Source organism: Acinonyx jubatus, chromosome B1 (assembly GCF_027475565.1).
Source record: "Acinonyx jubatus isolate Ajub_Pintada_27869175 chromosome B1, VMU_Ajub_asm_v1.0, whole genome shotgun sequence".
In the NCBI taxonomy this organism is placed as follows: domain Eukaryota; kingdom Metazoa; phylum Chordata; class Mammalia; order Carnivora; family Felidae; genus Acinonyx; species Acinonyx jubatus.
Window position 1 is genome coordinate 130,443,397 of NC_069382.1, and position 26,610 is coordinate 130,470,006.

At 39.6% G+C, this 26,610-nt stretch overlaps 2 protein-coding genes across 7 annotated transcripts in view; one reads left to right on the plus strand and one right to left on the minus strand.

The window, feature by feature from the left end:
* Positions 1–7,062: 7,062 nt before the first annotated feature.
* NUDT9 (nudix hydrolase 9) overlaps positions 7,063–26,610 on the minus strand; it is a 101,507-nt gene continuing 81,959 nt past the window's right edge. The window contains exons 8-9 of one of the 3 annotated variants that reach the window (XR_003420443.2): positions 13,489–13,672; positions 7,063–8,296 (exon numbers count right to left, since the gene is read on the minus strand). Coding sequence is in view for 1 of the 3 variants with exons in the window: in XM_027060494.2 (XP_026916295.1) it covers positions 13,644–13,672 (29 nt within the window). In the remaining 2 variants the exon portion in view is untranslated. Of the gene's footprint in view, positions 8,297–11,481; positions 13,673–26,610 lie in introns of those variants that run through there. The other 2 variants (XR_008296245.1, XM_027060494.2) reach the window with 2 other exon arrangements.
* Positions 9,695–26,610, plus strand: part of SPARCL1 (SPARC like 1) — a 50,021-nt gene continuing 33,105 nt past the window's right edge. The window contains exons 1-2 of one of the 4 annotated variants that reach the window (XM_015067213.3): positions 9,695–10,086; positions 25,586–25,640. In XM_015067213.3, coding sequence (XP_014922699.2) covers positions 25,607–25,640 — 34 coding nt within the window. In that variant the 5' untranslated portion in view covers positions 9,695–10,086; positions 25,586–25,606. Of the gene's footprint in view, positions 10,087–25,585; positions 25,641–26,610 lie in introns of those variants that run through there. The other 3 variants (XM_015067220.3, XM_015067225.3, XM_053217142.1) reach the window with 3 other exon arrangements.

The following is a 26,610-nucleotide window of genomic DNA, read 5'->3' on the forward strand; positions in this document are numbered from 1 at the left end:
GATTTTCAAGAGATTTGATTAAATGGCTTGTTCCATTTAAACCCAGAGCCTCACTTTCCAGGATGCACTTGCATTCATTGAAAGCTGGGTGAGGAGAAAGCAGGCAAAAACCTCTTTGATCTTGCCCACAGCAACTTCTTACTCAACACATCTCCAGAGGCAAAATCCCTCTGGGGAATTTGAATGAATTCAAATGAATTACTGGGACCTCATCAAAATAAAAAGCTTCTGCACAGCGAAGGAAACAATCAGCAAAACTAAAAGGCCACCAATGGAATGGGAGAACATATTTGTAAATGACATATCAGATAAACGGTTAGTATCCAAAATCTACAAAGAACTTATCAAACTCAACACCAAAAAAACAAATAATCCAGTGAAGAAATGGGCAAAAGACATGAATAGACACTTGTCCAAAGAAGACGTCCAGATGGCCAACCGACACATGAAAAAATGCTCAACATCACTCATCATCAGGGAAATACAAATCAAAACCACAATGGGATACCATCTTACACCTGTCAGAATGGCCAACATTAACAACTCAGGCAACAACAGATGTTGGTGAGGATGCGGAGAAAGAGGATCTCTTTTGCATTGTTGGTGGGAATGCAAGCTGGTGCAGCCACTCTGGAAAACAGTATGAAGGTTCCTCAAAAAAACTAAAAATAGAATTACCCTGTGACCCAGCAATTGCACTACTAGGCATTTATCCAAGGGATACAAGTGTACTGTTTCGAAGGGACACATGCACCCCCGTGTTTATAGCAGCACTATCAACAATAGCCAAAGTATGGAAAGACCCCAAATGTCCATCGATGGATGAATGGATAAAGCAAATGTGGCATATATATACAATACAGTATTACTCGGCAATCAAAAAGAATGAAACCTTGCCATTTGCAACTACGTGGATGGAACTGGAGGGTATTATGCTAAGTGAAATTAGTGAGAGAAAGACAAAAATCATATGACTTCACTCATATGAGGACTTTAAGAGACAAAACAGATGAACATAAGAGAAGGGAAACAAAAATAATATAAAAACAGAGAGGGGGACAAAACAGAAGAGACTCACAAATATGGAGAACAAACTGAGGGTTACTGGAGGGGTTGTGGGGGGGGTGGGCTAAATGGGTAAGGGGCACTAAGGAATCTACTCCTGAAATCATTGTTGCACTATATGCTAACTAATTTGGATATAAATTTAATTAAATAAATAAATAAATAAATAAATAAATAAATAGAAAATAGAACATTGAAGACACACACACTCACACACACACAAACTAAGGGAAATAAAATACAGGCCTACCTTATTTTATTGCACTTCACTTTATTGCACTTTGCAGATACTGCATTTTTTTACAAATTGAAGGGTTGTGGCAACCCTGTGTTGAGCAAGTCTGTCAGCACCATTTTTTTAATTGAAGTATAATTGACACACAATGTTACATTAGTTTCAGGTGTACATCATAGTGATTCCACAAGTCTATACATTGTACCATGCTTGACCACAAGTCATAGCTACCATTTATCACATCAGCAACATTTTTCCAACAACTTTCTGTCTCTGTGTCACATTTTGGTAATTCTCATAAAATTTTTCTTACTTTCACAAACCTTTTTTTTTGAACCGCTGCACGCTCAAGGTAAATCTTTAATGAACAAGGAGTTGCTTCTTATAGATGAGCACAGCAAGTGGTTTATTTTTTTATTTTTTATTTTTTAATGTTTATTTGAGAGAGAGCACAAGCGATAGAGAGGCAGAAAGAGAGGAGGACAGAGAATCTGAAGCCAGCTCTGTGCTAACAGAGAGCCCGAGGCAGGATTCAAACTCACAAACCATGAGATCATGACCTGAGCTGAAGTTGGGCGCTTAACCAGCTGAGCCACCCAGGTGCCCCACAAGTGTTTTCTTGAGATAGAATCTACTGTGAAGATTACTGGGGCACCTGGGTGGCTTAGTCAGTTAAGCATCCGACTTCAGCTCAGGTCATTATCTAACAGCTCATGAATTCGAGCCCCGCGTAGGGCTCTGTGCTAACAGCTCAGAGCCTGGAGCCTGCTTCAGATTCTGTGTCTCTGTCTCTCTCTGCCCCTCTCCCCCTCACTTTCTGTCTCTGTCTCTGGAAAATGAATAACCCTTAAAAATTTTTTTAAAAAAAGAATCTACTGTGAAGATTATTAAAATGACAACAAAGGATTTAGGATATTACATAATCCTAGTTGATAAATCAGTGTCAGCGTTCAGAGAATTGATTCCAGTTTTGAAAGAATCTCTACTGTGGTAAAATGTTATCAAACAGCATCACATGCTACAGAAAAATTGTTCATCAAAGGAGGAATTAATCACAGCAAACTTCATCATTGTCTTATTTTAAGAAATTGTCACAGCCACCCCAGCTCTCAGCAATGACCACCCTAATCAGTCAGCAGCCATCAACATTGAGACAAGACCCTCTGCCAGCAAAAAGATTACAACTCACCAAAAGCTCAGGTGATGGTTAGCATTTTTTAGCCATAAAGTATTTTTTAATTAATGTATATGAATTTTTTAAGGCATGTTATCACGTACTTAATAGACTATAGCATAGGGTAAATATAACTTTTATGTGCACTGGGAAACAAAAAAAAAGCATTTGACTTGCTTTACCCTGTAATATTTGCTTTATTGCAGTGGTCTAGAACCAAACCCCCAGTATCTTCTTGTATTCCACCACTCCCCTGGCTATATAATTGAGCTAATCTTGTCTGCCTAGCTTCCTATTCCCTTAGAATGAGTCTTTCCCAAAAAATCCTTGGCTCCTCCTAAAGGGCCCACCCCATTCATCCCTCAGTACATGTCCAGATTTTTCAGTAGTGCATGAAACTAAGTTCAAACTGAACCTACAGAACAGAGATTAGAATTTAATCACAAATAGGAGTTACGTGTGTTTTTGCAGGTTTGTTAATGTCAGCAGGGAAGAATAAAAACCAAACAATCACAGATCATTTGTTACTTGTCTCATAGAATTTATTTTACTTAATCGGACTTTAGCCATTTTCTATTACCTGTCCACCCAGGGATGTTGTAGGAAGTAATAAAATGAAATGTGATATTGCAAAAGCATGCGGATGCTGTTAGGGCACCATTTTCTGCTTTACATAATGTCTCATACATTCTTTCTGAAATTATTTTACATTATGAATTTTACCGCTAATCATATTTTCCTCCTTCCTTTGGTCACCCAGTTTAGAGTCACATCTGCAACCCACCTGGTAGTGGCTTGAATTGTGTTCCCTCCAAAAAAATACGTTTGAGTCTCAACATCTGGCTCCTGTGAATGGGGCATTATTTGGAAATAGCGTCTTTATTTTTTTTATTAAAATTCTTTTATGTTTATTTATTTTTGGGAGAGAGGCAGAGGCAAGTGAGTTAGGGGCAGAGAGGGGGGCGGCACAAGAATCTGAAGCAGGCTCCAGGTTCTGAGCTGTCAGCACAGAGCCCGTCATGGGGCTTGAACCCAGAAACCGTGAGATCATGACCTGAGCCGAAGTCGGACACTCAACTGACTGAGCCACCCAGGCGCCCCTTAATTTTTTTTTTAACATTTATTCATTTTTGAGAGACAGAGTGTGAGTGGGTGAGGGGCAGAGAGTGAGAGGGAGACGCAGAATCTGAAGCAGGCTCCACACTCTGAGCTGTCAGCACAGAACCTGATGCAGGGCTTGAACTCACAGACCACAAGATCATGACCTGAGCCAAAGTCAGATTCTTAACTGACTGAGCCCCCCAGGCACCCCTGGAAATAGGGTCTTTGCAGATGTAATTAAGTTAAGGTGAAGTCATACTGGATTTGAACTGACCTTAGATCCAATGACTGGTATACTTAAAATAGGACAGGGGCACCTGGGTGGCTCAGTCGTTTGAGCGTCTAACTCCAGCTCAGGTCATAAGCTCGCAGTTCATGAGTTTGAGCCCCACGTCGGGCTCTGTGCTAACAGCTCAGAGCCTGGAGCCTGTTTCGGATTCTGTGTCTCCTCTCTCTCTCTGCCCCTCTCCTCCTGCCCCTCTCTCTCTCTCTAAAAAATAAATAAACATTTAAAAAAGGAAAGAAAGAAAATAGGACACAGAGATTCAGAGGAGACACTCAGGGACTAAAGTCATGTGAGGAGGGATGCAGAGATTGATAAAATGCTGCTACAAACCAACGTATGCCAAGGATTTCTGGGAGCCATTAGAAGCTAGGAAGAGGCAAAGAAGGACTCTTCCTTAAAGCCATCTTAAGGAGCATATGCCTGTTGACACCTTGATTTCAGACTTTTATCTCGAGAACTTTGAGAAAATAAAGTTCTGCTATTTAAAGCCACCCAATCTGTGGTAATTTGTTATGACAGAGCTAGAAAACTAATATATAACTCTTAAAACTTCATAGAACCATCTGATTGGTATTTCTCTAACCTAATCTAACCCCTTTTATTTCTGTTGTCTCAGTTTTCTTGGTTATTTATTTGTGTCTTCTGTAGAGCTGCCTCTTATTTTCCCCTCTCTTCTTCCTCCCTTGCCCTTTTTATCCTTTCCCCTTTTTTTCTAACTTCACTTCTGCTCCTTTATTCTCTTTTCTTCCTTTCTCCTAATACTTTTTTCAGTGGGCTATCCTATTTTTCCATTCTGATTAAAATCTACGTTCTGGTTTTCTTGACTATAGTTCCTCTTCTCTGTAGGAAGAATATACTTCCCCACGCTGTTAATCTCAGGTGTGGCCACATGACCTGCTTTGGTCAATGAGATGTAGTCAGAAGTGATATGTATCACACTCAGGCAAAAGCTTTAAAACTAAGCGTAGTTTGCCATATTTCTTTTTCTTCGTCAAAGGGAACTGATTGATCAGCCTGGATCCCAGAATGAAGGCAATGTATAACGCAATTCCAATAGACCTACGGTAAACATGTAGCATGAATGAAAAATAAACCTTTGTTGCAAGTCCCTGATGTTTTGGGGATATTTGTTATTGCGGCTCAACCTATCCTGATAGATACTATTTTTTTTTAAGATTTCATTTTTAGATAATCTCTACAAACAACATGGGGCTCGAACTCACAACCCCAAGATCAACAGTCGCATGCTCCACCAACTAAGCCAGTCAAGTGCCTGCTAGATACAGTATGTTATGTTTGTTCCATCCTCTTCTACCTAACCTTAAATGGGTCAAATCTTCCAGAGCTCCCTTTTACCTAATGAATAAAAGCCAAACTGCTTAGACTGACATAAAATTCACCTCACCCTAGCCAGTCTTTCTCCTTTTATTTTTATTCCTTTTGCTTTGAAAGTTATTATGAGAAAAATAGCAGTTAATCACATTAACTGCATTATATTTAGCAAAATACTATGCATATTTTGCTATTCTCTTGCTTATTGTTTCCGTAAGTCACGCCTCTGCTGAAGGCCAGATAGAGAGTATGACTAAGCCCATAGAAGAGCCAGGCTGGGAAAGGATGGCTAACGTCCTGCAAAAACCCATGGTCAGAAATTGACCCAATAGGTTGATGACCAAGACAGCTGAGAGATCTGAAATGGTTCAGGGCCAGGATATGATGGTAGTGCTGGGAGGTAGGGGAATGTCACAAGAAGTCAGTAGCTAAGCCAGAACTGAGAAATGAGTATGGGTCCCAGAAGTAAAACCTTAGGGAATTAAATATAAAGGTATGAAAGATAACGGGGTGTTAATGGACTGAATTGTGTCTTCCCCAAAATTTACATGTTGAAGCCCTAATCCCTAATGTGATTGAATTTGGAGATAGAGCCTTTAAAGAGGTAATTCAGGTAAATGAGGTTTTAAAGATGGAGCTCTAATCTAATATGACTGGTATCCTTTTAAATATTATTTATTTATTTGGGAGAGGGGGTTGCAGAGAGAGAGGGAGAGAGAGAATCCCAAGCTGTCAATGTGGAGCCTGATATGGGGCTCAATCCCATGAATTGTGAGACCATGACGTGAGCCAAAATCAAGAGTCCTTAACCAACTGAGCCACCCAGGAGCCCCTGGTGTCCTTTTTTTTTTTAATTTGTTTAATGTTTATTATTTGAGAGAGACAGAGAGAGAGAGACAGAGAGCAAGCAGAAAAGGGGCAGAGAGAGAGGGAGACACAGAATCGGAAGCAGGCTCCAGGCTCTGAAGTGCCAGCAAAGAGCCCTGCGCAGGCCTCAAACCCACAGACCGTGAGATCATGACCTGAGCTGAAGTCGGACACTTAACCAATTGAGCCACCCAGGCGCCCCCTTGATGTCTTTTTAAAAAAAGGAAGAGTCACCAGGATTGTGTGAGCATAAAGAAAAATCCATGTGAGGACACTAATGAGAAGATAGCCATCGATAAGCCAAAGAGAGAAGCCTCAGAAGAAACCACCCCAGTGAGCACCTTGATCCTGGACTTGCAGCCTCCAGAACTGTGAGAAAATAAATTTTTGTTAGGCAAGTAAGCCACCCAGTCTGTGCCATTTTGTTATGATAGCCTTAGCAAACTAATACATGGAAGGAGGAAAGTCCTACAGGCCAGGTCCTGGACAAAATAATTATTGAAACTCTGCTTTCACTGCACTTCCTACCTTCATCCATACTCACTTCCTACCTGGAGCTCTCCACTACTCCACAGGAATGATGCTCCTTTCTGACAATGAATGCATGTCCTGTGTCTTAGACTGCTAATAGTCAGGAACTGTATTTCTCTCACATCACCCAGAAACCAGAAAAGCTTATTCAGTGCTTAAGGATTGATTAATGTGTTCTCTGTTTACCTAAATCAGAGGTTCTTAAGTTCATGGAACCCCTGGGGGGGGGGGGGGGTGGGTAATTCATAAATGTATTTTAGGAGCTTGCCCACAGCTTTTGTCAGATTCTCAAAAGGAATCTTAGCACTTAGCACTTAGTTAAAAAAAAAAAAAAATTTTGATGTTGGCTTTTGTGAGACCCTTTTGACCAATGCTGATGTTATATGGATCAGTTCATATGTAGTAATTGATATGCTCTTTATTTGTCAAAGTTCTCCAATCACATTTAGGCACTGGGTAAGTTTCTCTGGCTTTTGTTTGTTTTGTTTTGTTTTGTTTTGTTTTGTTTTGTTTTGTTTTGTTTGAGGGGGGTGGGGCAGAGAGAGAGGGAGACAGAGAATCCCAAGCAGGCTCCACACTGTCAGCGCAGAGCTCTATGTCAGCACAGAGCCCGAACTCACAAACTCCGAGACCATGATGTGAGCCGAAATCAAGACTCGGATGCTTAATGGACTGAGCCACCCAAGTACCCCAAGATGCTGGGTGAGTTTCTAAATCCGATCTACAGCTCCATCTGTTAGGTGGATATTATAGGTTTATTGTCTTCAGCTTCATGCACTGTAAACTATTTTAGAAATGACAGCCTTAGAAACAATAAGAGTTTGGATATCTGCCCATGAACATTCCTAAAATAAAGCCATACTTAAAAGACATTGTAAATTCAAAGTTTTTTTTATTAAAAAAAATAATACTCTGTTATCTAGTTATAAGAAACACAGTCAAAATTCTCAAGATTTGCCACCTACAAATGAACTCTGTAGCTATATATTTACACTTAAGAGATAAATTGCATATTTTCATTTAAGAGATCTAGTTTGCATTAAGCAAATTATTTTTATGTTCATATAGATTCCTTAAGAAATTTCACTTCGATCATTTCATAGAAATGTAAAATATCAATTTTAGTATTAGAAAAAAGTATTTTTGTTGAGCACATTTTTTTCCATTGTCCTCTAGCTCAAACTTTCCCTACATTCTCAGTGAATTGATGTAATTACCTGAAATCAATCTCATAAAGCTATCTCAAATAAATAGGGAATGTGGTTAGAATAAGAAGTCAATATTTGGGTTCCAGAGAAAATTTCCATAGCCAAACCAGGGAAAATCTTCAGAAATGCTTATCCTACATACCCTGCAATAGTACCTCATCCCCTTGGCCCTCAGGAACTGTTGGAAAAATGGTGCCTCTGTCTCCTCCACCTCTCAGACCCAGATGTGCACAGAGGCAGAGAAGCAAAGTTGAACACAGACCACTCCTTTGATCCTGCCTCTGAGGAGACTGCTTACACCCTAGACCTTGGCTAAGGAAAAACATCCCATTGTCTGAGGCAAAAGGACATCACGTCATTTCATCCTGTGCCTGCAAAGGCTGTTAGGAACAAGTAATCCTGATGGTAGAGTCGTGAGACACTTCCCAGCTGCGCGGTGACTTGTTTTCGGTTCCTAGGCAAATTGCCCAGTTTCCTCTGCTTCCAAATTTCCCCAACTGCAAAACAGAGATAATTATTGTTACCTTTCTTTTGTGGTGTTCTGACAAATAAATAGGGCAAATGTTCCTAAAGTGGCTAGAGACCATTGTCTGAGGACATATTTGCCTACAACTGTAGGTGGGGTGTTTGTTTAGTTTTGTTGTCATTGTTTTGCTTTTGGCCTGACTTTGGCATAAATGTAGAAAATATAAATTAAATTATAACCATTCATTTGAAGTTAATGGAGCATTTACAGTCTGCAAAGCACTGTGCCAGGAAGAAGGAGCACATCTCTACCCTCAAGGAACTCACAGCTCACTCAGAAGGAGGTATTATAGCCTGTAGTTTGAGTAACACAAGCATAGCAGTTGGCCAAGGTAGCTGGGTTGGAATCCCACTCTTTACCTTTGAGAACTGGAGACTCTGGAAAAATCACTCAGCTACTAAGCCTAGGTTTCCTCCTATAAACCACAATAGTTAACATTTGAGCATCTGCTGGGTGACAGCAGGTGTTCTGTGCATTTGTATTTACCTAAAACTCAGAACAACTGCCTGAGATAAATATTATTCTCATCCCCATATTTGTATCCCCCATCTTATAGATAAGGATACGGAAGCTTTGAGAGGTTACATAATTTGTCCCAGGTCATATAGTTGGGAAGTGGTGAAGCCAGGATGTGAACTCAAGCTGTGTGGCCTCAAAACATGCAGACTTTACCACTTAATACTACACCACCCTCAAATGGGAGCATACTCACCTCATATAAACGTGTGAGACTCAACTGAAATAATGCACATAACAAACTGTTAGCACAGTGTCTGACACATAATAAATGTACAATAAATGTGAGAGTAGCAGTAGAACAGATTAGACACAAACAAACAACCAGAATGCCAAGTCAAAAATAAATGCATAACGCCAGTCTATTTCATGAGAAAGTTTCTTAACAGATCAGTCATTATTGGGGGGGGGAGCGGTTAGTAGGGAGTTGTGTGGGGAGAATAATAGTCTGTGAACCGCAAAGGTTTCTGAATCAGCATACAAGTGATCTATAATATGAATGAGTGATGCTTCATATATACATAAATCCCTGAAGGTCATTTAAAGAAAGTTTGAAGTATCTGAAGTACCCTGCTATGATTAAAATCGAGAGTATATTCGTGAGACAGTTTCCAATTAAAAAATTTAAAAATGCATCTGCTGCAATTATTCTTCTCCCCTTCCTTAACCCCCCCTCAATTTCCTTTAAGAAACAACAGTAGAGTTTCTTTTCAAAGTCTTAAAATAAAAAATCCCCAAAAAAGGGATCCTGCTTGCTTTTAGAGTTGTTTGAAAAAGGGGAAAAAAAAAAAAGCATGAAGAGCCACGTGCTTCTCTTCTGGCCAAGTTATTAGCTTCTGAGAACAAGAGCTTGAGGGAGGACTGTTAACCCCATAGTCTCTCTGGCAGAATGAGCTCTTTCCCTGTTGGCTTGCACTGCCTGGAAAGCTCCTCGCGCCCTCGGAGAGGCCAGCCTGCCGGAGAACTGCAGGAATCTGCAACAAAAACGATGACAGCCTGAAATACCCCCAGTGCCAACCTCCACATTTGTCTGTCACCTCAGACCCTGACTAGTTGACAGAGCAGCAGAATTTCAACTCCAACAGACTCGAATGTGTGTCTGGGCAGAGAAGCAGAGCTAATGAGGGAAGAGATTTTTTAAAGTGTATTGGGTATTTGTCAAACTTTTATTTCTTGGCTGTGTGCAAAGAGAGGATTCAACTGCAATTCTGTATCGAGGCTCTGGGTCCAGCCACCTACCTGAAGGTAAATTTTAATAACTTTACTGTATCATCTAATGGCATTTGTTATACTACACTGCATGATCCAATGAAGATGTCTAATATTTTTTTCCTAGGACAAAGCCATTTATTTACAAAAAAAAAAAAAAAAAAAAAACTTTTGTGTGATTTACAGAAAAGCTACTTAGTAAGAAATTTTAACTCTTGTATTCATGTTTCCTTTTCTTCTTCAAGATTATATAGTTAGTAGTAATAAATGATGGTTTTAATGAAGACCAAGAACACAAATGTAGAACTGTTGTTGGCCAGATTAGCATTCAGATCTTGGTGAAGTCTGAATCTGGAAATGTGTTTTATAGAAATATTTTACTGAGTATATTAAGTAAATCATAAGGGAAGTAGTTTAAAAAAGAACTTTCAAATCAAAGTAACATGTATGTTTTCCATGTTTAAATTATCTGAAATTATTTCATCACCACCACTGTCCCAGTGTGTACCTACCAGCAATATAGACATGGAACATTTTGCCTTTCCAAAAGGCAGGAAAATTGCTGCACTACCATAATCTTCTTTTATTGTTTTTTAGTTATTATGACTATTATTCCTTTCCTAATTCCCTTTTATACTTTTATGACTAGCTGTCTCTTATCTCCCTCCATTGTTTTTTAAGGTGCACACACATAAAATTTCTCTAATTCCTGATGATGTCCTACTTGGGGAGGGAAGGAGGTAGGGAAACCAGAGAGCTGAGGAGATTATGGCAAATCCTATATCATACGGTATTATCATTCTGGCTCTACTAGAATAAAACAATAATGTACGTCATGCTCACTCATTCCTCCTAGGTATTAGAGGTCCCCCTGCAGGAGAAAACCATCCTTACAACTGTAGATGGGTGCTGTTGATACTATAACCAAGCGGTACTGAGGAAAGACTGTCTCTTTTGCACTGCCTTTAATCTGCAAAGAGGTTAAATATGTCACCTTGGCATTGTGTCTGAGATTTCCTCTGGCCCACTGCCTGACTGCACTGAATAGAAATGTTCACTCGATCCAACTCAGCAAAAATCTTTTTAATAAATTCTCCCCTCTCTCTTGGATACCAACTTTTTTTGAGTTCGGAGCTTATTCATCTAAACTTTGGTGGTAGTGACTATTGTTAACCATGACTGTTTAAAAAAAGGACACCCCGGGGCGCCTGGGTGGCGCAGTCGGTTAAGCGTCCGACTTCAGCCAGGTCATGATCTCGCGGTCCGTGAGTTCGAGCCCCGCGTCGGGCTCTGGGCTGATGGCTCAGAGCCTGGAGCCTGTTTCCGATTCTGTGTCTCCCTCTCTCTCTGCCCCTCCCCCGTTCATGCTCTGTCTCTCTCTGTCCCAAAAATAAATAAACGTTGAAAAAAAAAATTTAAAAAAAAAAAAAAGGACACCCCTCTTAGGAAAGATTTAAGTTTATATTTCTATTCGTTCAACCAGATCTAGCAAAGAAGAGCAATCAGTCTGTTTCATCTACTTATCATCCAATCAACTAATGCTACTTCCCAAATTTTTAAAAAGAATGCGTACATGTTATTCATGAATCTTGCCTTTTTCCTTTTATGGAATTTCTGTGCACCTATTTAGCAATTCCTGAGGTTTCTTCTCCAGGTCTTTTGGGGTTCAATCCCCAGTACTTTCTCATGTGCAACTTCACTTATCAACTACATAAAAATAAATAGTGATGACAAGAATGAAATGAACAGTGATGTCTCTAGACAACTCCAGAACACTATTCATTTCATTTTCTCTTGACTATTATTTTTATTCCATTTAATAACAGTATACAAACATTTGTTTGTTTATGCTTTTTCCACCAAGAAAAACATAAACAACTGCTGTTAAAAGACTTCAGGTGCCCTTTTCCTTTACATGTCCTTCTGGAACAGCCTTCAGTGAAGGGGAAAGGGGCCCCATAAATCCAGGAGAACTTCCCCAGTAGACCTGGCTGCCCAAGAGATGCCCAGCTAAGCTGGGGTCTGGTTCACACAAGGCCCACAGGGCATCTTCTGCCAAAGGCTGAGCTTGCACTGGTAATACCACCTGGGCCTGGTTTTTGTGTTGGGCATCAAAAGGTACACAGAACTCTGGGGGACAGCATGTGCGGTCTCTAATAATTGTAGGAGATGGTGTAATAAAGTAAGATCATGAATTCTGGTAACACACAGACGTGGCTTATACCTGGGCTTTACCAGGATCTGTGACTTTGGACAAATGAGTCTTTGAGCCTCAGTCCCCTCATCTGTGGAAATGAGGATCATAAAATTATTTGCCATTTCAGAGATTTGTTATGATAATTAAGTCAAGAAAACCCCTATGCCTGGTGCATATGAAGCAATCAGTTAATCATAGCTAATAATGAAAACACCACCCTACCTAGGTATCCCAACTGGAACTCTGTAAAAAGGAATTTACTCTCGGTTTTCCCTCAAGGTTTCTTAGTTTACCCATCTATTAAGCAAGCAGTGATAATAATACCCACAAATGCAGTTGTTGTAGGAGTTAAATGAGATGTTTTTAAAATACCAAGTGTGGCACCTGGCAGAGTGGCACAGCGTGAGAAAGTATTCAGTTATACACTTGAAATGATTTTTCTGATAACAGAATTGGGGATTGAGAAGGAAATATTCTTTGAATTGTCTTTTTTTTTTATCCAAAGGAATGGAAAAATAAATCTGAATCTACTGTACTCCCCTGGGGGGGGTGCTCAACATGAAGTATTTATTACTGTGAGTCTTTACTGCTTCATCAATTAGTTTCTTCTTAAGGACCAAGTCAAATGAAACCAAAGGGAGTTTTCTGTTTCAGATTGCCATTAAGAGAGTGAGATGAAATGCTGCTTTGCAGTTGATTCTGTTTTATTGGCCTAGTTGGACAGGGGAGAAGGCCCCCAACATTTCTCCTTTCTTATCTTTTCTAAAGGCAAGAATAGGGGTTTTGACTTGCTCCAGGGGTATTTTTTCCTTTCTAACTGAAATTCAAACGAAAGGGTTTGGGTTTTGTTTTTTGTTTTTGTAAACCTCTCCCCCTGTGCTCCTAGCATTGAAATGTCAGCTGCTTTTTCTGGCTACATGTAGCAGGAGCAGCCTGTCGTCATAGCGATGAAAGGGTATAGAGAGACTGAGTTTCATGACCCACTCTGTGAAATAACTCTTAGTCTGCTCTAAAATCCTTCTTTAGAAATGAAGTCTCCAGTCTTGGCTTGTTTCCTTCCTATTATGCAACCAACTATGTACACCAATTGGAGTAGCTAAATGTTTTCTTTAGAGATTCAATGAATAGGTGTTAAGAAAATGAACAAGAAAGCTACTAAAACAGTGACCAGTTTACTCTGGAGTTGGGGGGGGGGGAGAACTACTGGGAAGGCAAAGGAAGAGAGATAGAAATAACCTCACTTCAAAGCACATACTGCACAGCCCAGAATAAATCCATTTTCCGAGTTCCTGCCGGCTCCTCCCATCTTCGCAATGCACCACAGTACAGTGGTTATCCAGGGGGATTCTGGGGCGTCTACCAGGACTTGCATCCGGACACTCTCTAGTGTTTTACCTTACACACTCTTTGCCTCTGTCTTCTCATCTGCAAACAGAGATAAGAATAGTCATGAAATTGTTGTGGAGATTGAATGAGATAGTGTAAGGCTCTCATTACAGTATGTGACCAGTGGTCAAGGTTAGCTGTTAGGCTTGCCAGGCCCCTATATCCCTTATTTGTTAAATGGGGGTAACAGCTAATTCATTGTCAGATTAACTGAAATGATGTGTGTAAGTGCTCAATAAGTAGTAGTTCTTTTCATACTCTGTAATACTTTTAATAGTCTTTTAATACTTGTCATCGCTATGTCCAACTTTGATGGAAATAGCTTTTTTTTTTTTTAAGAGAGAGCTTGGGCAGAGAGAGGGGAGAGAGAGTGCAGGCTCTGCTTCCCGCTCAGCATGGAGCCCAATGCAGGGCTTGATCCCAAGACCCTTAGCTGAAATCAGAGTCAGCTCAACTGACTGAGCCACCCACGTGCCCCAGAGCTAGCTGTTTTGAACTTGGAATTTCCCAATGAGTAAACTGTAATGAATATAGGCATCAGAATTATCATTGTATAAATGTGAACCATTGAATTTCTAAAGAAAAATAAATGTTTTTACATTTATAAAGAAAATTCTCATCTTGATTAACAGAGTAAAAGGTTATTAAAACATCTTTTATTAAGATGCTTTGCATTAAAGCATCTTAGTGTTTTAGTCTCTCCAGTGTTTTCCAGACCATGCAATTATGTCAATAAATAATCTTATGTCTTGAACGACTCATGCATTTCAATGTTCTATACCATGAGAAATGCCAGAGATGCTGCAGGAGTGAATATAGAGAGGGCTGTGCTCTAGTGGCACTTATTGTGTAGTTAGGGAGACTGTCATTAAGTAAATCATCACATTAATAAAAAGTGCTTATGCCCAAACATAAGGTGACCTTTAATACAAAGCCATCTTTATTTTTCTAATGACAAGATTCTCAGCCAAAGTCCTTGGCCAACCTAAATGCACAAACGGGTAGTAAATTGTAATATGTACTTAGAGGATACCTAAGATCTACTCACTGAATCCACTCTGTAATTATCTGGTACAGACTAATGCATCATCAGTCCTCCGCAAGTTGTTTATAACACACTTCTTAAAAATCTGTGGATGCTGCAAATTGGATCCCTAAGCATAAATTCTCATTCTATTTATTACTTCTTTGTTTTTTCCAGCCCTCTTTCAAGGCTTATTTGAAAACACTTGAGTTTGTAAAGTGTGGTTTTCTAAAACTGCGATTTTAACACTTGCAATAATGAAGTCATACCTCACGAATAATTACGAAATCTGCTTTAAATATCTTTACCTCCTTTTTTATTGTCAAGATGACCATCTTAAGCATGACAAAAATAAGCATTGCTTGAGATCATTTCAGGCTGTTTTCCTGAAACAGTACTTTGTTGTTCAAAATGAAGTCATTGAGACAGTGGTCTTTAATGTGAGAGATCTCGGAAGCACTAAAATATAAAGCACATCCCTCTTTTTTATAGCATAATTTGGGGGATGAAAAAGTCACAGTATATTTGAATTTGTATTGTATATAATCATCTGCTGAAATAAGTGTTAAGAGGGTAAAGCACCTTTGTTCTAAGAAAGTATGTTTAAGGAGCCTGACCTCTGCCGAAGGTCACTGATGGCTGTTTTGATCTGAAGGCTAAATAGATGTTACTCTGTGGTGTCTCTGCGTGTGCTTGTGTATGCTTGTGTGTGTGTGTGTGTGTGTGTGTGGGTGGGTGGTGATTGAGGCAAGTGGGTGCTGGCAAGAGAATTCTAACAGTGTGACACCTTGTGCAAAGACCCTGCAGCAAGTGAGATCATGGTCTATTTGAGGAATACAGAGAAGGCCAGCTCCTCTGAGAGCAAAGAGCAGAGCAATGGGAGATGCAAATCCTAAGCAACTCTCCACAATACCCTCTTCCCTGATCACTAAGCATTTTTATTATCTGCTTGATTCATGTTGAACTCTTGTCAAAACCAGGTTGGACTCAGTGCCCCAACTGACATAAACCATGTTTATCCCTCACTCGGCCCCACATGATTGTAGTAGGTTTGGTTAGGAAGGATGACGGTGAGTTGAAGGTCAAAGCTCCAGAAAATCTTTATCATTCACCGGGCTGGGTCACCTTGATGTCAGATGGTGACTCAGCAGAGAACTCAAAATAGAAGAACATCTTTTTTAATCCTTCAGATGACTTTAATGTCAAACTACAGAGCTCTCCTAAGAGACTCATTAATACTTTAAAAGCCCTGAAGCATCAGTGTTAACTCTGGATCGGGTAACAATATGTATATGTTAGCCAAAATGTGACTAAAGGGTTTGCTCTCTAATAACAAAAGCTTTGACTATTATGTAAAGACAGGGTGAAGGAGAATGATCTGTTTGTGATTGATTATGAAATAACCATGATAATCATTTTGTTTACTACATTTCCCTGAAAGGAAATTTTTCCACAGTTAAAATAATTACTAAAAATAGCAGCCTACAGGCTTCCTCTGGTATAAATAAATCCAACAGAAGATATACCTAGCCTTATTTAGAAGCATGGATGTGCATACTCTAAGAAATGATATGCCAATAGTAAGAAGAAAAATAGGGAAAATGGTCAATGCAAACCTCTCCTTTTTCTAGGATATATGGTGTGTCTTTCTGAGTTTGTTGGACTTTAGACAAGGTAAGATGAACAGATCAAGTAATCATAATCTGCCTTGAAAACCAAAAGTGTTGAAGCAACGTTTGTTTAGTTTCCTTGGCCTAGAAGGGAAGGAGGAAGACTTGTAAGTTTGGCTGGGACTGCCTAAGAAGAAGCCAACATCTAGGGAGAAAGGGGGCAGTTCAGCTGCCTGGGTAACTCCAGGCAACAAGAGGGAAGTTCAGTTAAAAAGACTTCAAACAATAACTCCCAGCACTAACATTTCCAAGGAGTCATTTACATAACCAATAGAAGAGCTAGAAAAGAATAGACTCCAAGCCTGTTCCTCCTTTTAGAGGAATGGATAGCTGTTTACACTAGTTCATTGGTCAGAGAGCTTGTTAATGCTTAAGAGAAAAGAAAAGAGAAGGGATATAAAAAGAAGAGGTAGCGACACGAGAAGTGCCAGGTGGAGAAAAATGGTTACAGTAGGTAGATTTAAGCAGCAAGATGACAGCAGAACTTCTAAAAGAAGACTTATCTTTTTAAGTTTAAATTTAAATCAGTGCTTTAAAGTAATAAATTTATTTAGTGTTCTAAAAAACTTTAGAAACTAAAAAGAAATCAAATACAAAAATCTACTCTGACCCAATCTTACTCTAATTTAAACTCCTAGAAAATACCCTAGAAACTGAAATGCAACCAATTACAGGTAAGAACTCAAAACGAATCAGAGTACCCAAAATATATTCTGGTAAGTTTGTGTAAGTTCACTCTTAAATCTAGATGGAGGATGATATTCTCGGGAGTGCCAGACTTTAGGTGCCCTTCCTTTCTCTGGGAGATAGAAATCGCAAGACATCAAAAGATAGACCGAGTGTCAGAGGGTTCCTTTTAGAAATGTTCCACACCAAATGCAGTGTCCAAGCAATATTTACCTATCACATGCACTGCTTTCCACCCTCAATCTAAAGGACCAAACACTGGTCTTAGAGGCCAGAGAGGTCTTCGCTCCATCACATGGGGTTGGATGATACACACATGGCCTACTTTGCCTGTGCCTTTCATTAATCCCTTCAAGCTTAGCTGGGCTACCTTCCCAGCTAGAGGAAAGGATAACCAGGCCCTTTTCCTTGTTTTTCCAGGGAGGGAGCTTGTAGACCTGCTGAGAAATCTAATTACAACCTCCTTTCATGGTAAAATCCAATTACAACCTCTCCCATGGTGAAAGCCAATCCTTTTGATACAAAAGGAAGCCAAATAAAGGGGCTTCAAGCAGCGGGTATGACTGTGTTCTGCTTTCTCTTAGGCAACTATGCAGAAAGGTTGCAGTGACCTTCACTTGCTTGAGTAGGAACAGGGGTCATAATCTATTACTACTCCCATTCTCATAAGAAGGAAAAATATTTTCATATCTGATGCTGGAGTTTCTGGGGATTTTCTCAAGCATCCATTAGTTGACCAAAGCAAATTTTGAGCCTCTCTCCAGACACATATTTTTGATTCAGTGATGGGGTTTTGGAGTGATGAGAGTTCAGAGCCAATGGCCAAGAAAGAATTCTTGAGACATCTTTGGTACAAAAAAGTGATTTTATTAAAGCACAGGGACAGGACCCATGGGCAGAAAGAGCTGCACTGGGGTTGTGAGGAGTGACTGGTTATATACTGTGGAGTTGTGAGAGGTAAAGGCAAAAGGGAGGCCTCCAGAGGGACTTTGATATGCTAAAGAGAACTCCTAAGATACCTGAGGCCTTGCTATTGTCGAGCTGCGGTTGTTTTCCCTCTAGCAAAGCATTATCATTAAGATGGTAGGGGGTTCCTGGAGAAATGTTATACTCTGTATTTGCCTCAAGTATTTGTCAGTGGGCTGCAGGTTATGAGGAAATTTCATTTTACCTGCCATTTCCTTCTTGTTTTTGCTCCCCGAGTCACTATAGAGGGGAGGGTGATATTAAGGGCTCCAGGAAACTGAGTCTATAGGTTTCTGGAAGTTAAGCTATTGATAAGATTGCCTTTTTCTTATAATTCACTAAGATATTTGTAAACTGATAGAGACTCCTGTCCTGCATGATTGTGACCTCTATCAGTTAACCATTGGTATTCTTTCCCTTTCCTTTGTCCTTGGGCAGCCAGGAGTGCCTGAAGAATGTAGCATACATCCCACCCTGGGCGGGGGGAGGGGGTTGGAATTGGTGCTAGCTTGTGCTTTGCCCTCTGCTTGCTTTATGGTCCCTCATCATCAGCAAGATGACTTTTTTTATTGAATTTGGAATATGTTAAATGAACAACAAAAAAAAGTAGTGAATTATTTAATCTAATATCCTCCTATAATCTGTTCCTGACATCTTTGACCTCCTATGCCACCCTGTCAGCCACCTGTTCACTTGAGGATAATGAGAAACTGCAGCGCTGCTTACAGAAGTGTCACCCAAATTCCTGAAACCTGAATGAGATAAACAGAGACAGTTCTCAAAATAGTCATTTGTGAAAATACTATTTTACAAGTACCTGGCATAAGTCTATAATTGCTGAAACAATAAAATTTAACCACATTCGAATATCTATCAGTCTACACAATCACTATAGTCACAGAATATGTATAAAATCCAGGTTTTCAGCTTATCCAAAAACATGGGCAATTTAGAAGGAGCATCCAGTTATCTAATAGGTTTTCAATCAGATATGTATGGAGTAGTGGGTGTTTTTAACAGGATAAAGTTCACCCTAGGTTCAGATAAAGTGCTACACCCATAAAGTTAATATAAGTACATAAAGAAGTATAAAATCCACCATTTAAAGATTCTCAAATACCTCTGAAAGCAAAACATTTTTACTATACTTGATTCAACCTCAGTTGCCTAATCATCTATTCCCTCTCTCTCTCTCTCTCTCTCTCTCTCTCTCTCTCTCTCTCTCTATATATATATATATATATATATAATTACATATATATGTAATTGTAGGTCAGTGAAAACCTCTAACTGGTTTTAAGACGCATGTTTACTCAGATCTTCATGCTCTCTTAGCCCACTGGATCATTTTTAACTCTCAAGCCATTAGTTCAGAGGGTTTTCTCAACCTTTCATTGAGGACCAAACAACTTTGAACTAACTCTAAATCAATGCATCATTCTGTTGGAATTCAGAAGAATCAAAACACAAATGCTGAACCCCAAGTGTCTTCTTTCCCTCTCTTTTTCTTTCTTGATCCCCAATTTTAGCACATAATAGTAGCCTTCAAGGACTTCACAGTGGAGTGCAAGTTAAGCTCTTTCCAGGAAAACTTTTCAGTAATTTCCTAAAATATAGGTAAAGGAACATACTACAGGCTTTTGTTTTAAACTAAGAACGCTTTTGGTTTAAACCTTGGTACTCCCAGTGATCTTGCATTTTAGTAGCTTCTTAGGTATGGGGGGAGGGAAGGAGTACAGCATTAGCTCACTGATAAAATCAACTGATTGATGTCCCCTTGTAATCTGAAAACAATTTAAAGTGATTGATTTCAAAACCAAATGTTTTCTTATAATTTGAAAAATACTCTGGGTAGAAACATACAAGGTTACTATAGTCTGAGTTCTGGATATGATTGACTTCTTTTCTTTCCCACAAGGTAACGGACAAAAATCTAGCCTATGTTTACTATATGTTTGGTTCTTTGTTTTATTTTTCTCAAATCCTCTGTGTTTGGATGGTGGCCACAGTAAGGTTTAAGGTTATAGTCATGGCTGGAGGTGGCTGACTCACCTCACACTTCCCAGCATCATGATAATAGGGCTAATAGCTCTAAAGATCTGTAGCCTAGTTATTGAATGTGGTGTGTACGTTTTTAGTGTCATGAAACCAAAAATAGTCATTGTCCAAAAAGAATTAACAACAGATTCCCTTGTACAGTATTATTCATCCAAAATACAACTTTGTTTCAATTTGGCTAATTAGACTACTCTTGATTAGGCAAATTTCTACATGTTCCAGGACTAACCACCCAAAAACAATGGTTTTAGAACAGTGTTTAAAATGTTTAGTCAGACTGAACTAATGAGTTGGGTTTCCTTTGGCATAGAAAAGACTGCATAATGGAGGGGAAAAGAGCAGAGGGACTAACTTACTTTCTAAGGTTTCAGATTAATCCTGGTGTCAACATTCTAGAGATTGCATGACAAGAAAAATGGGAGAGGACTATAAAGTGAAAAAACCATAGGTACTCCCAGACCTAGTTGTCCATATTTGTTTCTAAAACTCCTTGATTCACCCTTCAAAATTTGTGATTTTATCAGCAAAATCATCTTTATTGAGTGCTGATCACATTTGAATACTTTGTAGCTTTGGGTTCTCTCCAAAGATGAGGACTGCTATGCTACATTTAAAGAGAAAAACATGGCGATTCCTGGGTGATTCAGTTGGTTAAGTGTCCACACTGGGCATGAAGCTGACTGGATTGAAGCCTACTGGACATGAAGCTTACTTCAAAAATTAACAATAATAAACATAAAGAAAAAAAACTGTGCCCCAGCTAAGGCAATGTAGAGGAGGAAAAAGCTTTTCCTCACCCTCTTATATTCAGTATTTGGGGTCTGCAAATTAAACTGACAAAAGACAGATTAACAGGAGAAAAAAGTTCATTCATATGCACACAGAAGCCAACAAAAGTAGCTGGCTCCTTAAGCAGGTCAAGTTTAAGGTTTATATAGATAGCTAACTTCAAAGGGGAAAGGAAGGAGTAGGGGAAGAAACAGCATCTGTGAGAAGGACAAAAGATTTCTTAGCAAAGACAAGGGTTTTTAGAACAAACTGGAGATAAGAAACTTTGTGAAAATGTTTGTTTATACAAGTATAAGTGGCCACAAAACTCTCCTGGAGAGGAATTTGTGGTAGGTTTACTCTTGGTCTCTCTCCTGGGAGTACAATCTGCCCTCAAGAGGGATTCATGGCAATGTCTCATTTCTCAGAAGTTTCTGCTTTTGGTCAGATAAAGGAAGCTCCAAGAAGGTTTCTTTCTGCATCTGTTTAATCTCAAATGCCCTTAGCATCGAATAATCTTCATACCAACAAAAGTTCCAAGTGGATCCCCACAGCAACTGTTGGACAGACTTGAAACAGGGCAGCACTGGGGAGCAGGAGGCAGCTTTGTTGGCAAAGGATCTGAAAATATCCAAACCCATGAATCCTGAATTTTGAATCAAGTGTTGTGTGGTCAAGGTTTCAGGAAGGAAATGACAGATCCAGGCCAAAAAAATTGAATTTGGGGACTTGAGAAAATGTATAATGGGATTATTTATCAAGGTGTGGGCAGGGTATAGAGAACCTGCAAGGGGTTCTAAGAACAGACTGATAAGAACTAAATTTGTTCATACCATGGAAGGGAGCATTTTCTGAACCCAGACAGAAAATGCTGCATGGAGAGGATCACTGAGAGGTGAGAGGGGCTATGACCTTCAGGAGAGGGACATAGTCACAGAGAGGGCACTGAGAAAATGTATACCTTGATTTTGCTCTCCTCCTTCGCCCAAATTTCTCCTGCAGTGCACTCCACTGGCTGTACCCAACAGAAACCATCAGGCAAGAGAACCTGATGATGCAATTCACAGGCCCTGGGATAGCTCAGGGTGGAGAAGAGTGGAGAGTGGATATGGTGTGCATCTGGAGGAACAAATGGAAGGTTTCTAGATTCTGGGGGGAAAGAATCTTTTCCCAGTGTGGGAGAGGTAGAAAACAGCTGTAGACCAGCTGTGTCCTCTCCTTGCTTAAATGAATCTTTTGGAGCTTCCTCTCTGAAGGCCTAAATATGCTTTGGTTTTTCACCCTATTTTCAAAGAATTCCTCAAATCTCAACCATAAAATTCATTAGGGTTATTGTATCTGCTTCTTTCAGAGAAGACAGGTAATGAATAACATTGCACCACTGGGGCAAGCAATTGTTCTCCCTATTTAATGTGTTGGACCTCGCCAAAGCACATGAGAAGCTTCAACCATGTGCTGAATCCTGGAGGGACTTCTACTTGGAGTGAGTGCTTTCATTAGTGGTTCACACAAGAACTACTCATCAAAGCCCACCATTGTTCCCCAGCAGATCCCAACACCATGAGAATGAGGCTACTTGGAACTGCTCTTAGGTATGATTTACTGTTTTTCTTAATCCTGGAAGAGAACTACCCCAGTGAATAGTTCTTGGTACATTCACAAAGCTGAAAGCACTTGAAATTCCTCTCCCAACTAGCAGAGCTTAACAACCAACTTACTCTATTAACAAAAGGGAGACATTTTCCATTGAATCCAAAGAGGTTTTATATTATGCTGGTAGAGTTTAACTAATAAGGGAAATTCAAATAAGAATAGTCAGAGCAGAAAGTTAAGAACCTGGCATTCAGGGGAAAGTAATTCCAGGGACGTAGGGAATAAAATAAACTGGGAGGAGGGGGGACGGATAGAGAAAAGAACTAACGGCAGAAAAAGAATAGGAATAATATGTCTGATCACATCATGGGCTAGGCTTCAAAAGGTGAATTGTCATGCCATTAACAACATGAAGCAAACCATTCGGATATTATTAAGTCTGCAATATGACAAATGCCCCAAGCCTTCAGGTAAGTCATACTCAGGAGTAGATTCAGAATTTGTGAACCAAAAGTTTGCTGTATGTGTGGGGACTTCTTTTTCCAAATAGAAAAATCAAAATTAAGTGTAGGACTTTGTAAGGAGCCCATTCAAGTGAGGAGCTCTAAAGCTTAAGCTTCTTAGCTTCGTAGTATATCCACCTCTGGCCACACTCAAGTATCTATTACCCCAAATGATATACAAAAAGATGAGGGCAGGAAAAAAATAAGTATGAGAAAACCCTGTATGCACAGAGAAAGAAGAAATAAAAAGACATTTATCATAATATTATCTGAGCAAAGAAAAATAAATATGGCCAAAATAATTTCTCCCACTATACCATTCTCAAACAGCTCCAAAAGCAAAGCATTTTTACTATACTTGATTCAGCTTCAGTTATATATACCATCTATATGATATGATAGGAACCAGAGGAATCATAGCCTGAGATTTACTAAAGTCAGAAGACTTGACCTTGGGGCGCCTGGGTGCAGTCAGTTAAGCACCCAGCTCTTGATTTCAGCTCAAGCTCCATGTTGGTCTCCACGCTGGGCAAGGAGCCTGCTTAAGATTCTCTCTCCCTCTGCCCCTTCCCTGCACACACTCTCTGTCTCTCAAAAAAATAAAAAAGACTTGACCTTGTTTATAGGTCAGTAAAAACCTGTAACTGATTTCAAGATACCATGTTTACAATGGCATCAAGTCAGTGGAGTGTGTGACTCTTGATCTTGGGGTTGTTGAGTTTGAGCCCCACATGTGAGTGTAGAGATTACCTAAAAATAAAATCTTAAAAAAGACACCATGTTTGCTCAGATCTTCATGCTCTCTTAGCCTGTTGGAATCATTTTTAACATAGGCAACAGTGGAAACTTTCAGAAGGGCTGGCAAATGCCTGAGGAAAAGAAAAGAGCACAGCCTCCATGGCTCCATCCTATACAGAGTTATGAAATGAGACCCAGTGAGATTAGTGAGTGATGAGTGGTACAATCAGATGAGGAGATCTGAGAGGAATGATGAAGAGGTGTGGAAACATGGCTATTGCACAGCCTTGCCTGAGATAAGCCTGTGAGATCCTCTAGATAATAATTAAAGTAATCTTTCAATTACACATTATAGAAGAGGGAGAATGTACTCATTTCTCCTGAGCTGGAGAGAGAGTGAAATCTTTGAGAATGTCCCTGAAAAATAATTCCATCTTCCATGACTCCTCATCCATGACTGGTCACAGTGGTCCAGAGCTCAGGAAGCTCTCACTGAATGGATATGCCTTGAGGTAGAGGTGAGGCAATAGGTAGGAATACATGGATGATTCATAGATGAAACGTTTAGTGTAGTACCTGGCATATAGTAAAATCTCAAAAAATAAAAGCTAGTATATTATTATATATAATAGTCAATGATAAAAATCTACTTTTTCTTTTTTTTTAATGTTTATTTTTGAGAGTGAGCAGGGGATGGGCAGAGAGAGGGGGGACGCAGAATCTGAAGTAGGCTCCAGGCTCTGAGCTATTAGCACAGAGCACGATGGCGGGGCTCAAACTCATGAACCTCGAGATTATGGCCTGAGTTGAAGTTGGATGCTTAACCAATTGAGCTACCCAGATGCCCCAAAGCCTACTTTTTCAATAAAACTATATTTGGGTGAAGATAAGTGATGCTACTACTACTGACTATACCTGAATGCTATTTCACTCAAGATATTTAATATTCTGATTATGTATTGCTGCTTGCACACTTAGTGACTTAAAACAATAACCATTTCATAATGTCTCAAGCTTGTGTGGGTGTGGAGTTTGGGCAGGTCACTCAGAGGTACTGAAATAGCAAATGAGCTACTCTGGAGGGTCCAAGGTGGCTGTGCTCACATATGCTATGCCTTTGCAAAGACAGATGGAAAGCTGTAATCTGCAGGCACCATTGAACAGTGTCTTCGGTGGATCGAGTTTCCTACTAAGAAGATCAGGCCTCCCAAAACAAATATCCCAGAGATCTAGGTCAAAATGCCAAAGCTTCTTATGAGCCAAACTCCAGAGTCCTCAGACATCACTTCTGCCTCAATCATATGGTCAAGTAACTAAAGTCAGTCCAGATTTAAGAGGAAGAGAATTAGATTCCACCTCTTTACAGGAGGAACAGCAAAGAATTTACAGTCATCTTCACTGTACTGTAATGTTTATGTGTATTAAATAAGAAATGGTAGAAATGGTCTTAAAACAGCTACCCATGTAAGCTGTTGACATTCATGGATGTTTGGTTCTTAATGGGGATGTTTAGATGTTTCTGCCATGCTAAATGTTTCTTTCATCTGGCTGTTTGTTTCCATGCTGCATGGGCTGGCCAGTAGAAGAACTTCAGGCATATGAAATGTCAAATCCTACATTTCCCCAGAAAGGCCATTCCTATAAAATGCAGTCTGGCTATCATCTTTTAAAATTCCAAATGAGGTTCTCCTGAAAGTTTGGTAATGAGACACTCTGCTCCTAACAGAGGAAAAAGGCTCGCCTCAAAGTTCCTTATCACCTCTCATCTCTAACCTCTTCAGACCCATGAAAAGAAACAGTGGTACAAAGGAAAGAAAGAAAACACTTAAGAACTCTAAAGCGATGAGTTAAAGTCTCGGTGAAGCATTAATTATTGGAGTTATTAAGCCACTTTTCCCTCATGAATGTTGTAAAGAAATGATACCCTTCATTTCATTTTTTACAGGTGAAATCATCAAATGACTATATGGTCACATTGGGTCTCAAAACAACCCTAGAAGGTAAATAGGAAAGGTACTATAATTTTTCCTACTTTGTAGATGAAGAAACCAGTGACTTGACAAAAAGTCTCTTGGTGGGGCGCCTGGGTGGCTCAGTCATTTAAGCGTCCAACTTCGGCTCAGGTCATAATCTCACAGTCCGTGAGTTTGAGCTCCACATCAAGCTCTGTGCTGACAGCTCAGAGCGTGGAGCCTGCTTTGGATTCTGTCTCCCTCTCTCTCTGCCCCTCCCCTGCTCATGCTCTGTCTCTCTGTATCTCAAAAATAAATAAAAACATTAAAAAAATAAAAATAAAAAAAGTCTCTTGGCTGGCAGATGCAGTTCAGGTCTGGAACTTAGATTCCAATTCTATACCAGTGTTCTTTCAGCCATGCCAATGTCTCTGGATAGACTCATTCAGTTGGGCTAAATAATGATCTAATTTCACATCAACACTCCATATTTAAGTCTTCAAGATTAATAACTTTGTATTCAAAAATTTGTCTCATTTCTTCATTTTTCACCAAGAGTTTTATTTGTTCTTTCTACAAAAAGGACATTCTGCATTTTGTAGACAGTGCACACCAAATTTGAATGCCTCAAAATATGTGACTTTTTACTTATCCAAGATTAAATGGTATTCATCATACTTAGCAAGGACATCATGAATTTCATTTTCAAAGTACTTTGCAAGCATCAGCTAATTAAGCCTCCCTGTAGTCTTCAGTGTGACAGTTATTTTCAAAATATCTCTCATTTTCCAGGAAAGTTCTCTATTCTGTCTTGTTTATACAAATCAGCACATTTGTTCAGTTCTTAAAATAAGCTAAAGGCTGTGAAATTATTTTGATCAGTGTGTGGCAAATACAATTAGCTCAGTGAGACAAAAATGCCCAGAGACTGGTCTGAAGGACAACATAGGACACAGCACAAGAACTCGAGGCCTTCTACATTCTGGATACTAGATTGTTTCACGAGGTCCAGTCTTTA